General features: G+C 43.6%; 1 protein-coding gene and 1 long non-coding RNA gene across 10 annotated transcripts in view; one reads left to right on the plus strand and one right to left on the minus strand.

Annotated features, from left to right (window-relative positions):
• Positions 1–705: 705 nt before the first annotated feature.
• PRUNE2 (prune homolog 2 with BCH domain) overlaps positions 706–14,279 on the minus strand; it is a 276,216-nt gene continuing 262,642 nt past the window's right edge. For 3 of the 9 annotated variants that reach the window (XM_019815787.3, XM_019815785.2, XM_019815779.3), the window contains 3 exons: positions 12,745–12,783; positions 7,874–7,921; positions 706–3,779 (listed from right to left, as the gene is read on the minus strand). In XM_019815787.3, coding sequence (XP_019671346.2) covers positions 3,749–3,779; positions 7,874–7,921; positions 12,745–12,783 — 118 coding nt within the window. In that variant the 3' untranslated portion in view covers positions 706–3,748. Of the gene's footprint in view, positions 3,780–7,873; positions 7,922–12,744; positions 12,784–13,320; positions 13,357–14,279 lie in introns of all 9 variants that reach the window. The other 6 variants (XM_019815778.2, XM_019815780.3, XM_045043727.1 and 3 more) reach the window with 5 other exon arrangements.
• On the plus strand, positions 5,998–9,554 carry LOC123381778. Its single transcript, XR_006589198.1, has 3 exons — positions 5,998–6,128; positions 7,815–7,861; positions 9,371–9,554. It is a non-coding gene; the product is annotated as an uncharacterized LOC123381778 (long non-coding RNA).

Genomic DNA, 14,279 nt, shown 5'->3' on the forward strand with positions numbered 1-14,279 from the left:
TCATGAGAACATGCAAGGTCTCACTTTCTGTAGAATAGCTTCTCATTTGATTACTCCCACCACTTTCGGAGAGGCACAGATTTGCTTATTAGATTCTCTCTCTCTCTCTCTCTCTTTTTTAAGCACAGTGGTTAATTCCCAAGTCTGGTTTTGCCTGAAGGCTGTAAAAGTGGAAGTGGGAGGGGGACCCCAAACTAAAAGGAAAATGCCATTAATGCATTTTGGTGTTAAAGGCAAAAAGGCAAAGGGCAGAGAAAGGAGAAGTTGACAAAAATCAAGTAACTGTCACATTAAAAAAGTTTTTTTTCAAAAATCAAGTAACTGTGAAACATGGAGATGCCTCTAATGGGGGACACTGCTTCCCCAGAGGCTAAACAACACATTTTGAAAGGTTTTGTCATTGAGGCATGGAAGGCAAAAAATGAAAAGGGAATCTATCTGGGTGACCAGAAAGCCAAAATTGAGTGCCAAGGGCCGGGCTACAGATAGTCACCGAAGTCTTCTGCACAAGTGAAGCTAGAGAAAGATTCTCGACAAACAGAGAAAAAGAAAGTCCGTAACTTGTGGAATCAATTTTTATTTCTGAATTATACAGAGAGGCTATATATATATATATATATATATATTTTTTTATATGGTGTTGTTACATCTTTATATTATTGATCCACGCTATTTAGGGAGAAATCATTTAGTTATTTACCAAAACAAAGTCTAATAGATACTTTATTCTGAGCAATCCAATACATGGTAGAAAAACTTTCAAATATATAAAAGATTAATTTGTGCACATCTAAATGTTTCTAAGGGAGCGAACTACTGAGGCATTGTGATTAGAGGAGTTGCAAACGTAGTACCCAAACCAAATACTTAAAATGAGATTTTAACAACACAAAAGCTTAGAGTAGTGGCTTCCTCACACATGTCGGAGCGTATCTTAGAAGGTAACCCCATAAAACATCGTATGGCTTCAACGGGAACCTCAGGATTTTCTTCCACAACCAGCTATTCATTGCCACGAAACAAACTTCCTCACTCCTTGACAGAAACTTCAGTGCGGATTTATGTTCTCTTTCTTAATCAAGGAACGAAGCAAAGAGTAGTGCCACTTTGGGAGAACAATACTTTTGCCCTGGGACCCTTTGGTTCCCCCTAAACTACAAAGTGACAGGAAAAGTGTATAACAGTTCCCAGAAGTCAGAACCAAAGCAAGAACGCTTAGAATGCAAGGGCTAGATAGCTACTGATGTGAATGTTTACATCTGTCTACCTATCTGCTTAGGGATGATTTTTTTTTTTTTTCAGGATTCTTCTAGAATTCTATTTACTTGGATTGAATTTACATAGTGGCTTTTCTCTAGCACGTGCAATTAAATGGTCTTAAGATAATAAAATAGCAGATGCCTACCAGAATGGCTATGCAGCCCATAGATCAGCCCAAACAAAATCAGTGACTGCGGACGATGGTCATAATTTCCAGGGAGGAAGATGACGCCTCAGACAGAACACCACCTGAGTAGTTTTCCATGAACGGGCCAGACAAGCTCAAGGGAAACGTGACTGGTGAAATTCTTGCTGTGTGTGGTTGGCTCTATCCTTAGGCTTGCACCGCTAAACACAACACTGATTTCTTCATTCCTTCCTGTGGCTGGGGCGGGGGGTACCACGTAATTCGTCTTCCAAAACGGGACCACGGCTGAGCAAAAGGGAGCATTGTTAATGACTGTGCCAGAGCCACAGTGGTCAATGGGTGAACCAACCGAATATTAGGTCACTGGTCTTATGTCAACACTAAGCTCTGGGAGAGGCCTAATTTGGGCTTCCAAAAGTGGAGCTGGCCTCAGAGACAGGGCATGTGCTAGGGTTTTTCTATCGGACAGGACAGAGGTTAGGAGGGAGGTGACCCAAGAGAACACAGTTGGACAAGACGCTCAGCTGAGAGGGACACAGAGGGGGGAACTCAGTGAACTATGGCTCATGGAGGAAAGAGAGCTGACCCGTGTGTATGAGAACATGTCTGGAAGGTGGGTGGGAGATGGACACGAAGCGAAGGAGGTCAGCAAAATTCGGTCACCTGTACAAGGATGTCTACCTCCAAGTGTTTCAAAGCTCATGAGATCCAGGGCTCAGGGTGCCCCAGACAGCTCTCCTGGATGCGGTTATCACCCTAAGTCTGTGGTGGAACCCTGCTCTCCACTCCATTCTTAGTGTTGCTAGCTTACTAGTGACGGGTGATACCAGAGAATGACAATGGCTCCCAGAGTAAGGGCAGGACCTTGGCAACACCTGTAAATAGCCCAAAGCCTTCTCAGCGGGCTTCACTTTGAGTCATGTAAACATACCGGGAGCCATGCTTTTGTGGCCGGGACTCCCCGTCTTTTCTCAGCAGGCCATTTATTTTACGGACTCCGGAGGCCAACGTTTTCTTTTTAAAGAATAAATTAGTTTGCAGGCTTATTTATACATTCTGCTGAAGAAACTCATATCCAAATCCAAATGCGGGGGAGGCGGGAGGGGGGCGGTGAAGAATAGGTGAGCAGGAGCAGGCACGGCCCAGTCAACTTGTTCCACACACACAGTAAATATTTTAGGCTTTGTAGGCCACGTGGTCTGTGAACAACTGTTCAACTCTGCTGCTGTAGTGCAAAAGCAGCCACAGAGAGTCTGTAAACAAATTTGTGTGGCCATGTTTCAGTAAGACATTTATGGGTACTGAAACGTGAATGATTTTTCAGGTGTCACGAAATATTTAAAACAACAACTTTTTTTTTTTTCAGCCCAAATGGGAAAGCCATCCTTCACAGGAAGGCCACGTGAAAACAGGCAGCATGCTAAGTCTGGCCATCCGTGGAGGCCCACGGATGCGAGGCCACGTGTGGCCTTTGAAAGGGCATGCGAAGACTCCACAGAGAAATTTTGCAAACGATAGTACACAGTCATATTCAAGTTACATGAAATGCGATTAAAGGGAGGTGACTGAAGTGACCAGATTAAAGTGACGTAAAGCAGACTGCTTTTTGAGAGAGACATTTAGATAGCTGAGCGTGGCCGGGTAATGAATTTCCAACATTCATTGGAGGAATAACGATTTTTAAAGAGACCACTCACAGGCAACATGATACCCAATTTGAGAACCAAAATAAAACTGAGGTGAATGAGAAAGTCTGGCTTCCCTTTGAGACCTAAGAGAGGATTCACGTGGACAAGAACCAAGCGGGCACATGGCCGATGACAGCTTTCCACCGGGGTCTGCTTTCCAACTGTGCCCAGCGAGCTTAGGGTTTGAAAAGCAGAGCTACAGGAAGGTAACTTGCCTAGGGAGAGTCGAGCCCCCTGTGTTTTAAACCTGAAATGGTCACCAAGGAGAAATCCCGCTAATCTATGGCCAACAAATCCACTCGCGACGAACAGCGGACCGAGGGTCTCTCACTGGTCAACACCAGTCTAAGAGAGGAGATATCACGGCACCAAGGGGTAACCAAATATGGAGACGGAAGGTCCTATTTTCTTGCTAAGGTTCAACCAAAATCTTCGAGGCACGTAATTGGCAAAATAGGAAAAGGACACGCAATTTCATAGAACACGTGAAGAGTAAACAAGTTCCCTTACTGTGTTTCCCCTTAGAAATTTAGAATGGCACCAGGTAGTGCAAAGTGGAAAAAAAAAAGTACCATCCGCCCGGTCTCTTCCAGGTGGGTCTGTTTCAGCAGAATCAGGAAGCAGAACACCCTTTTCTTCCAGCCGGGCGGGACTAGGGCTTTCCTTTCAGCTTCAGGTCAATACTTAGAAAAAAAGGAAGAACGCAATGAGAAACACTAGAAATTGAATAGGAAGCATTTGGTGATCGCTGGGAGTGGCATGTGCTTTGCTTTTTTTTTTTTTTTCCTCCAAGGACTTACTGAAAAGAGCTCATGCAAGTTTCTTATGCTAGAAAAAAACCCAGTAATACCCAACCCTCCCTCGTGACCAAGGCTTTCTCTAAAATGTGGAATTTTTATTTTTACGAAACTGTTTCTGGAAGCATTTTACGCCTCTCAAAATGACCTAGGGAGGCAAAAGACGGCTGTGAGGGCTCTTTGCTGAAGTAGATTAAGGAACCCTGTTGCATTTTGGGAAGGAGGGGGCTACCTGTTTCTAGTCAATGACCTTCCCTTGTGGGGCGAATACATGATCTGCCTGAAATCAGTCATCTGATAAATGCCACGTACAAGGCAACAATGAAATAGAAAAACTACCCCCCTCTCCCAAAGGAACCCACAAGAGTTGCGAGAGTCCAAGAATTTGCATGACAGGGGTCAGTCCACCTGAACGCGATGGATTCTTATAACCTAAGACAAGGTTGTTCTTAAGGTCTAGTGGGTTCCCCAAACTACCTAGAAAATAATTCCCAAACCTCCCCGCTCCACTGGTTTCTCTCTTCTGCCTCTTAGTGAACCTAGCACAACTTTCTGACACCCATCTGACCAGAGAGTTCCGGTCTGTATGTTCAAAAGAAGAATTTCAGCCAGGAACAAATGAAAACACTGTTTGAAAAAGGCCGTCTGGGAGGCATCTGTGGATTTCAATGAGACCTGCCCCCCCCCGGCCCCACCCTCCACACACTGCACGGGGACTGTGGTTTGCTTGTGGGATGTGCAGCAGCTGGGGGCGGGTGGGGGATCCTTCGAGCAGCTTTGCAAATAAAGCCATTGGTAACCCGTGTGCCTGTCCATCGAGTTTACAGGAGTAAAGAAAGCTTTCCTTTCACATTCGCTCAATTCTGCCACTTATTAGCTTGGGGCTTTGGGCCAGTCACCTGCCCTAACTTTCCATTTCTGTATCCGTGAAATAGATCAATCCTGTCTCTCTCTCGAGGCTTGCTAAGGATTAAGTCTCAAGTGTTTTCAGTTGTGAGCACCTCAGGATCTTTTTTAAATGAACCCTGATAAAAATCTGAAAAAACTGATCAAACAAAACCCCTTACACCAGGATGCCCATTCTTTATTTTTCATACTTTAAAGATTTATTTTTATTAATTTTTTTTTTTAATATTTCGAGAGACAGAGACAGAGGGTGATCCAGGGAGGGGCAGAGACAGAGAGAGGGAGACACAGAATCCGAAGTAGGCTCCAGGCTCTGAGCTGTCAGCACAGAGCCTGACGCGGGGCTCGAACCCACGAACCGTGAGATCATGACCTGAGCCGAAGTCGGACGCTTGACTGAGCCACCCAGGCACCCCGAAAGATTTTATTTTTAAGTAATCTCTACACCCAACATGGGGCTTGAACTCACGACCCCGAGATCAAGAGTTGCACTCTTCACCAACTGAACCAGCCAGGCACCCCCATACTGACTTTTTGGTAAACTTTCTAGAGCTTCATTTTTCCCTTCAGCTTTTGGTAAACAAAAAGCTGAAACATGGAAACCTATTTATGTGGTTTATTGAAGAAGAGATAGTCAAAAGTGGATGATTCTTAAATAAATACAGGAAACCCCACTGAAGTTTAATTTTTGAGACAACAGTTATCTTGTGGGGACAGTAAAGTGACCAACAGTGCTACTAATTAAAGTCTCCCCTAGTAAGTACCACCTCCCTTGGATCAGATACACTATTTATGTAAAAAATATTTTAAAAGCATATGCAAGTCTTAGGACATGAATGAACAAATAAAGTCCAAACTTGGAAGTGAAGGAGACAAGCATCTGGGGATACTTTTGAAAACAGTATGCTTTTTCGGGGGGAAAAAAGAAAACAAACAACTTACTTTTAATCAGAACTGAAATACAAAAGGATTATTCCTGACCTTTGGGCAGAGGGGCTTGGTTTTCTCTAACCAGCTTTCCCTCGAGAAACCTTCTGATAATTTTACCCTAGGCCATTTCGGCTTCTCACATATGTTAAATGGGTTTCCTTACAAAGTATCTGAGAATATTGTTTAGTGATGAATAAAAACTCTTGTGTTTTATATAGGAAGAGGGGGGCGGGGGGGGCATAACTTTCTTTCTCTAAGGAAAAGGAGAGGGGCACATTTCATTTCATTCTTGGCTTGCCTGAGCTGCTTGAAAAACAGCCTTTGCTCCTTCTTCAGGTTCTCCATTCGATACTAGCTACGGAAGGTGTAAAATGCTTCCAGGCAGGAGCCAGAAAACAGGTAAATAAAGCCCCTTATTCTGATACTAACGAAAGCCAGAAAGCCAGGGCTAGAGGTCAGCCTAAGAACTCCTTGGCCACTCTGGGCCCTCGGCTTGGATCTCATCCTTTGCGCTGAGATCACGTGCCTGGGAAAGGCCGGGCTGAAGAAGACGGAAGCGTGGAGAAGAATATGTTCTAAGGGAGGGAACGTCAACCTTGGTAGCAGCCTCCCTCCCCCACGCCCAGCCCTGGAATGAACGCAAACAAGGAGCAGTGCCCTCTTGTTTGCCCTCTCCCCAACCCGATCAGCCCCTCCGTACAAACAAGGGGCCCAACAGGACAGGCAAAGGAGTGGGTAAGCCCGCAGATGTGGCAGCCATAGGCCAGTGAGTGACAGTCACGCCCCGCTGCTCGTTAACTGCAGGCCCGGGACTCTGCTGTAGGGGGCGCTGTTTTGCAGAGGGGAAAATTTGCGCAAAGAATGGAAGTGGCGTCAGGGACTCCTCTTTGCCCTGCAGAATGTTTGCTCCGCAATGTGCTTGAAGCAACTGTCTTCATCTCAAAGAGGCGGGGCACGCGTCACCTCCTGAAAAATAGCTGTGTGAATTCAAAGGTCTCCTTACAACGTTTGTTCTTTCCTCCTTAGCGGGGACCTTCTCTCTGGGGTTTTTGTCCACCAACTTTAAACTACAAGGTCAACGTGGCGGCTATCCAGCCGTGGCATTATGGTTTTTCCATCCTGGCTTTGGACCTTGAGGGAAAGGAGGTCCAAAGAGAACAAAACGTGACAATAGCTGAGACATGCAAATCCGATCTCTGTCCCTCCTGGGTTCCTGGGAAGGGCAGTGTTAAATTCGCCACAGCTCAGATCAGATGAGGAGCCCTTAACAGGATCGCTGGGTTCCTCTGAGAGCACGTTGGCGGCCACACTTCATTCCCTGAAAGGGACTTGGCCAATAGTCAACTCCGTTCTCTGAAGCACCTAAGTGTGTCCTTTTCTGGTCTAGCCAAAGTTAGATCAGGGGCTGCACGCCCATTCCAGAATTATGACCATCTCTGATTTCAGAACCACTGGGTCTGCATGCAGAATCAAAGCCCAGCCCTGGGACATTTTTACCGCTATAGAACATTGGACCGGTCAGACAATCTCTCTATGCCACTCTTTCCATACTTGCAACATGTACCTCGTGGGATTATTCTGAGGATAAAACTCAGATAATGTGCATGAGGCTTTTCCCATAGAACCTGGCACTTGGTGAGCCCTCACTAGGTGTGTGATTTCTATTTGTCACAGGATGAGGTCAGATGGACTAGATCATTCCTAAAGTCCCATCCAGACTCTGTTGCCTCTTGGAATTTTCAAAACAAGGACACTTTTCTCCCCCATCCACTAAGATACGAAGTTCAAATGGAAGTCCCAACTTTCACTAATGAAAATAGATGAAGTAACTTCGAAAGCAGAGTTGCCCAAATGCTCTTAACATCTGGCTCTAATATTCATTTTTCTCCTCGTTTTTGGATTGGAAAACAGAATGCCAAATAGACTTCAGCTGTCCTTAAGGAATGTGATAGTGATCATGAAAGAGACAGTGCGAAGCCGGCACATTTCTCTTTAAGTTTCTGATTTGCGAAACAGAGAACATGAAAGCTGAACATCTAAACAGAGTTTACCCAGTCCTTGATGCGTTTTTTTTTTTTTTTTCAGAGCCCAGCCATACAATACTACAAGTAACCACATAGCTGTTATTGATGGTGAGTTCTTACTCCTTCTCCATAGAAGACATTTCTGGATCATTGTAAAGGCAGCTAGTTCTGAGTGCAAGGAAAAAAAAAAAAAAAAGGAAGCAAGTAAACATTTTCTCCACTGTTACCACTTTGTAGGCACAACACTCTCGGGTATTTTAAACTGTGTGATGTGGGTCTCACTGCCAATGGTGAACAAATCTACACCTGATTCTTTTACGACCGGTTTTGAAACTTACTAATTGCCCATGGTTGAGAAACATAAAAGGGAGATGGAAAATTCCAAACAACTCCAGGGGTCTCTTCTGTTCTTGTTATTATTTCCTGACTTTTCAATCTATCTTATTCGGAGATCATGATATTGCAAATTTTTATTTGTAACCCAAGTAATATACTTTATACACAATGGACAGTCCCTCTCAAGCAGCCCCATTTTTATGTGCACATGAACACAGTTAACTTTCAGTTTGTACAAGAATGAGGATTTTCCTAGACACTAAGACAAAAAAAAATGCCAATGTCAGCTTTCTTTGTTACAGAAAAATACTGGGACACTTACACAATACAGCTGAGCTGTGTTCCAGTACTATAAGTGAATCCTAAGATTAACCTGCACTGAATGTGTCCAGAAAAAAAAAAAATGTAGCCATATAAGAACGAAATAATAGTTTTGTTACAATGTATGAATGTGTTCATGCTTTTGGTGTAATATTAGCCGCTTTTGATATTCCATATTGGCAGAATTCCTGTTAGCAAATTTCAAATGTACTTTATATTAATTTTGATCAATTTCAACTTGTACTTTCTCTCCTCTTATATTTTATTATCGGCAAAGACTAAAGAGATTCTACAATCTTTTTAAACTTTTTTTTTTTTTGAGAGAGAGAGCCAGAGCCTGAGCGGGGGAGGGACAGAGAGAGAGGGAAACACAGAATCCGCAGCAGGCTCCAGGCTCTGTCAGCACAGAGTCCAACGTGGGGCTTGAACCCACGAAACCGTGAGATCATGACCTGAGCTTAACCCACTTTAGCCACCCAGGCGCCCCATAGAGATTCTGCAATCTTTTTAAATGAGAGCTCCTTTTGTAAATGTGAATAATTTCACAAGCTAATGTATCTGCTCGAACACGAGAGGTTCAGTTCCTAACGGCAGGCATTTTGTTGAGATGGTAGAAGGCGATCTCCCTGGGAAGGGCAGAGGGCTTCTTCCCTCCACCGTTCTCACTGGTGGTCAGGTATTTTTACAGAGGATTTTGGTAACTTGAGTGAACAAGGGCCGTCAGGCAGGGGCTGACAGTATGCCAGAAAGACCTAGCAAAGCTGGAGCGGAGTCAAGAAAAGGCGTTCTTCTGAATCTAGCTTTTCTGTTTTTTTTAACTTTGTGCGATCCTTCCCGTGAAAACAGCAATTTGCAATCCATTTAATACTGTCTCTCCAAAGGCAGCGGACAGATTCTTTAAATTAAGAATGGCTCTCTCTATACAATTAGTCCTTTGAAAATATTTTCTTTCCTGTATAGATGCCAAGTTTTAAGGAAAACAGAAGACAGGCTGAAGAAAGTCAACGAAGAGGCCGTGTGTGTGTGGGGAGAAGGTGAACATTTGAAAAGAAAGCAAAACAACAGATAGGTTCTGTTCCATGACAAGGTATATGTTTGCTTTGGTTAGAACCAGCCCGAAGCTTTCTAATAAAGGTCACGTGGAAAGTCAGCGTGTGTCTGTTAATAGAAAGAACCTGGGTTATCTGGCTTCTAGAACTAAACCACAGGTCTGCAGTGACCAAGTTTTCTGGGCCCCAAATCCTCATATACCGTCTGTCCAAGGATTTGGGAGTCACTCCAGAGGCTGAAAGATAGTTAAGGAGATGTAGTTAGTGGGCTAAAATGGTAGGATTCAGAGGCATTTCAATCCTCTGTGGGGCCGACAGTGAAATTCTTACTACTTTTTCAAATGTGCCAATATCTTTCAATTCCTCACACGTGCAATGTCACCATCAAAAGAAGGAGGATCAGTTGGAGGGGAATTCAGACAGGCAGATCACTCACTGAATCCAAAGCAAGAGCATAGACTCCTAAGACAAATCTAGTTATTTCTACTCAGGCATTTAAAGTGGTGATTCTCAGAGCACGGTCCTGAGCCAGGCAACATCGGCATTACTGGAACGTGTTAGAATTCCGGATTCTCAGGCCTGCTGAATCAAACTCTGGGGTGAGTCCCAGGATACCGTGTTTGAACTAATGCACCTGGTGATTCTGATGCACAGCAAAGCCTGAGAATCACTGCTCTACAGGGATGAACTTAATCTTAGGCACATTTGTCAATTTATGCAGCAGAAATTTCCTGAGCATCTATTCTGTATTAGATATGCTGGGTCCTTCCTTCAGCAAGGAGATCAAGACATCTCAGGACCACCTGAGGCTAGTTAGATACCGAGGGAGAGAGTCTGTGGGCGTAGGAAAGAGACGGAATGATCAGAGAGAGAAAAAAAAAGGAGAAAGCCACACAATAAACCCCAAATGATAACTGTTTCGTTATGGTGGCTAAACAGGAAAAGGAGAAATATGGATGGGGGTGGAGTGGGAAATTCTATGGAAAAAGGCAAGGTTTTAATGCAGATAATGAAAGAATACGGCAATATGACTCTATAATGGGTTTGGCTGGAAAGTTATTGATTTCCCTCCCCTCAATCTGTTGTCTTGAAAACACCTCCTTAATTTCATAAGGATATTATCATCCAAAAAAAAAAAAAAAGAATCTGAAACAGAAATTCATTGCTCTTTCTGTCTCCGGGGAATCTCATGACACAATGTAAGCCGAGTACAGATAAAAGCTAACAGGGCACTTCACGCCCACATCTGGTTCCTTGGTTCCTAACATCTTCCTTTCCCAACTTCGGGTTTGTAACAGTTGAGTTAGAGACCGAGAAGATTCTGTTAGAGTAGAAATGTAAAGACTTTTGAGTACTGTTAGTCTACATGGGTGTCCATTATCTTGAAAGAAAACCAACGCAGCATAGGAATCTTATAACACTAAACTATGCTGACATTTCTAAGGCAAAAATCTTTCCTCAAATTTTAATTAGTCTTTTTTTTTTTTCAACGTTTATCTATTTTTGGGACAGAGAGAGACAGAGCATGAAGGGGGGAGGGGCAGAGAGAGAGGGAGACACAGAATCGGAAACAGGCTCCAGGCTCTGAGCCATCAGCCCAGAGCCTGACGCAGGGCTCGAACTCATGGACCGCGAGATCGTGACCTGGCTGAAGTCGGACGCTTAACCGACTGCGCCACCCAGGCGCCCCAGTCTTTTTTTTTTTTTTTATAGTAAGTTCTATGCCCAATGTGGGGCTTGAACTCATGACCCTGAAATGAAGAGTTGCATGCTCTTCCGACTGAGCCAGCCAGGTGCCCCTCATCCTCGAATTTTTACCCAAAAGATCCACACTATGGGCAAATAATTCTACATAGCACCTACAATAAAAATGTGCTGTAGGAAAAAAAAATAGCTCAATGGATTGCTCTCATGAGGAATTGGCATTTACATCTATACAGAAAAAAAAAAAAAACCAAAACGTATTTATTCAGAATTTGTAGCTGTTTGGACATTGCCCAGGTTTCTGCTTTTGCACTGTTAAAATGAGAACTAGTTATTAATATTAATGGTGTAGGCAATATTTGAAATGGAAAAGCTTTAATTTGGTAAACATTCCAAATAGTACTTGTCTGCATTTGACATAAAGTGTCAGAAAAAATTTTTTGAACTTGGGAATAAAAGGAAATTACCGGGATGTTCTTTGAAAGCAATGCTGAGTTGACTTTCTGGTGACGAGCTATTTTACAACTCTTTGGGGGACAGAGATGCTAATAATTTCAATCCGGTGGAAAAGATAATCCTAATTTATAGTTTATTGCCCTGTTGGATGTTGATCCACTCTGCATCTAAACCAATAATCTTATCCTAACATTCCTTTCTAAATCACCTACAGAAATCTAGCGTTGCGAGCGTCCTTTGAACTGGTTTTTTACTTTCCTGGGTCTGTCATTAAATAATTAGTTGAGTAAAATCATTGGCAGGTATCATTTCATAGTTGTATTAAAGTTAAGATTTTGCCTTTTCAAAAGGTATACTTTAACAATAGTGAGTAATGATCCTTTTTCTATTCATCCAAGTAGCTCTGAAGCTATTTAGTTGAGCAGTATTTCCAAGTCACTAAGGAGCTTAAAAAAACATGGGGCGCCTGGGTGGCGCAGTCGGTTGAGCCTCCGACTTCAGCCAGGTCACGATCTCGCGGTCCGTGAGTTCGAGCCCCGCGTCGGGCTCTGGGCTGATGGCTCGGAGCCTGGAGCCTGTTTCTGATTCTGTGTCTCCCTCTCTCTCTGCCCCTCCCCCGTTCATGCTGTCTCTCTCTGTCCCCCAAAAAATAAATGTTGAAAAAAAAAAAAAACTTAAGTCACGAAATTGGTTCCATAGTCCAAATTTCGACTTGTCATCGTTTCTCTCTATTAGGATGAATGAATGAGCTTTTGTGGCCTCAAACTAACAACGATCTGGATGTTATATTATATGTGATGGTGCCTGTGATGTGTTCCTTTGCTATGGTGCCTAAAATTACATGTACATTAAAAAAAAACAACAAAAAAACCCCACCACCACCACCACCACCAACAAAAAAACCAGTAACAAATGCGTTCCTTAAGGTAACCAAGATCACAGGGGAAAACAGATTGTAGTAAAACTACCAGGCATTGCATCTAATGTGGGACAAAGGGGACCCTTTAAAGTGCAGCATCATCATCAGGATGCAAAAATAAAACGCCAGGCATGCGGCTTCTCCCGATTCATTCCTGAAACGCAAGCCAACATCACGCCAGCTGCCGAACGAAAACCAAGTCTTACTTAGCTGCTTCTGATGCTTCCCTCAGTTCTTCATCCAGTCTGCATGAGCAAAAATTATCGGTGTGGAAAAGAAACAGAAAAGAAGCAAGCACAGCGTGAGAGAGTCACTCAGCAAAGCAGAGCCAAACATAAGTGGAGCATATGTGCCTTTAAAAACCATCCTTTGGAGCACTGAGCTTCGATTAGATATGGTGCCATTTCCTCCCATTCGGTGTTTCTGCATATTTGCTTTGCAAATTCCTTCATAAAGGTAGGTAGATAACACAAGTTGCAAGGAGAACAGAAACATGCTGGCGGAGTAAAGCTGAAAACGTCCACACCGGTCTGTTGCGTATAGTTAGAGACAGCTTGCAGCCTGGGCCAGCTCAAGGGTGAATCTGGCTTAGTGGGTTTCAGTTGCAAATCAGGCTGACCTCAACAGCTTTACACACAAGACAAAGACCAGGAATGGTAGGCAACAAGGGACGGATAGAATGACCTCTTGCTCTGGTAGCATGTTGAGGTCACCCACGAGTCTAAGACACAGGTGCACACACACAGCGGGTCCAGCGTGAATTGTAGATCAGGAGATTTTACCTCACACTTCTCTTATAAGATCTCTCTTCATCGTACCTTACGGGATAAAAATGAATGCAATGAGCAAGACGAGCCAACAGACGGAGAAAATGACAGGTGCATGTGTTAAAGAACGGACAGAACGTGAGAGAAAAAGCCTGCCCCCTGAAAGAATCAAATTGCCTTTTTTGGAGAAAAACGTATTTTCATGGGATGTAATCGAGGCGTTAGAATTCATGATTAGCTTCAGCCAGTCCTCGTTATTTGCAGGTTCTTTGCCTTGTTTGCAAATTTGCCTCCTGCTTGCATTTTGTTTCTGATCCCCCCACGTCAATACCTGTGGCGCCTTTATGGCGACTCACTACTTTTATTAGTGGCAAAAAATTTGAGCCACCTGATGTGCACATTCCCAGTCGAGGCCCAACAAAACAAGGCTCTGCCTTCTCGTTTTAGCTCAGTCTCAGGCTGCCAACAGGTGCTATTTACTGCCATGTTTTCCCTGTTCTTGTGCTTTTAATTGGTAATTTCGCCATTTAAAATGCCCCCAGAGTGTTTAGGCGCTATCTGGCATTCCTAAGCACAAGAAGGCTGTGATGTGCCTTCTGGAGAGTATCTGTGCATTAGAGAAGTTTTGTTTGGGCTATGGTGCTGTTGGCCGTGAATTCAACGTTAGTGAGTCAACAATATATATCAAATCAGCCATTTTTACACAGAAACACACAACAAGGTTCTATGTTAATTGGTTAATGGAAATTAACCAGGTGTTTGCAGGAACTTAGCCCTGTATTCCTCCTAGGAACAACGGTTCGCCGTTTAGGGTTCTAGAACATGATTGCCACAAATAACAAGAATATACTGTCATCAACAATTATAAATCTAATTTCAGATTGGGCAACTTTTTCTTTCATTTAAGTCCTTTGATGACAGGCTCCAGCCTAGCTGACTACTGGTCTTGGGACTGGCCGAGATTAGATTCTACG

Source organism: Felis catus, chromosome D4 (genome assembly GCF_018350175.1).
Source record: "Felis catus isolate Fca126 chromosome D4, F.catus_Fca126_mat1.0, whole genome shotgun sequence".
NCBI classification, from domain to species: Eukaryota; Metazoa; Chordata; class Mammalia; order Carnivora; family Felidae; genus Felis; species Felis catus.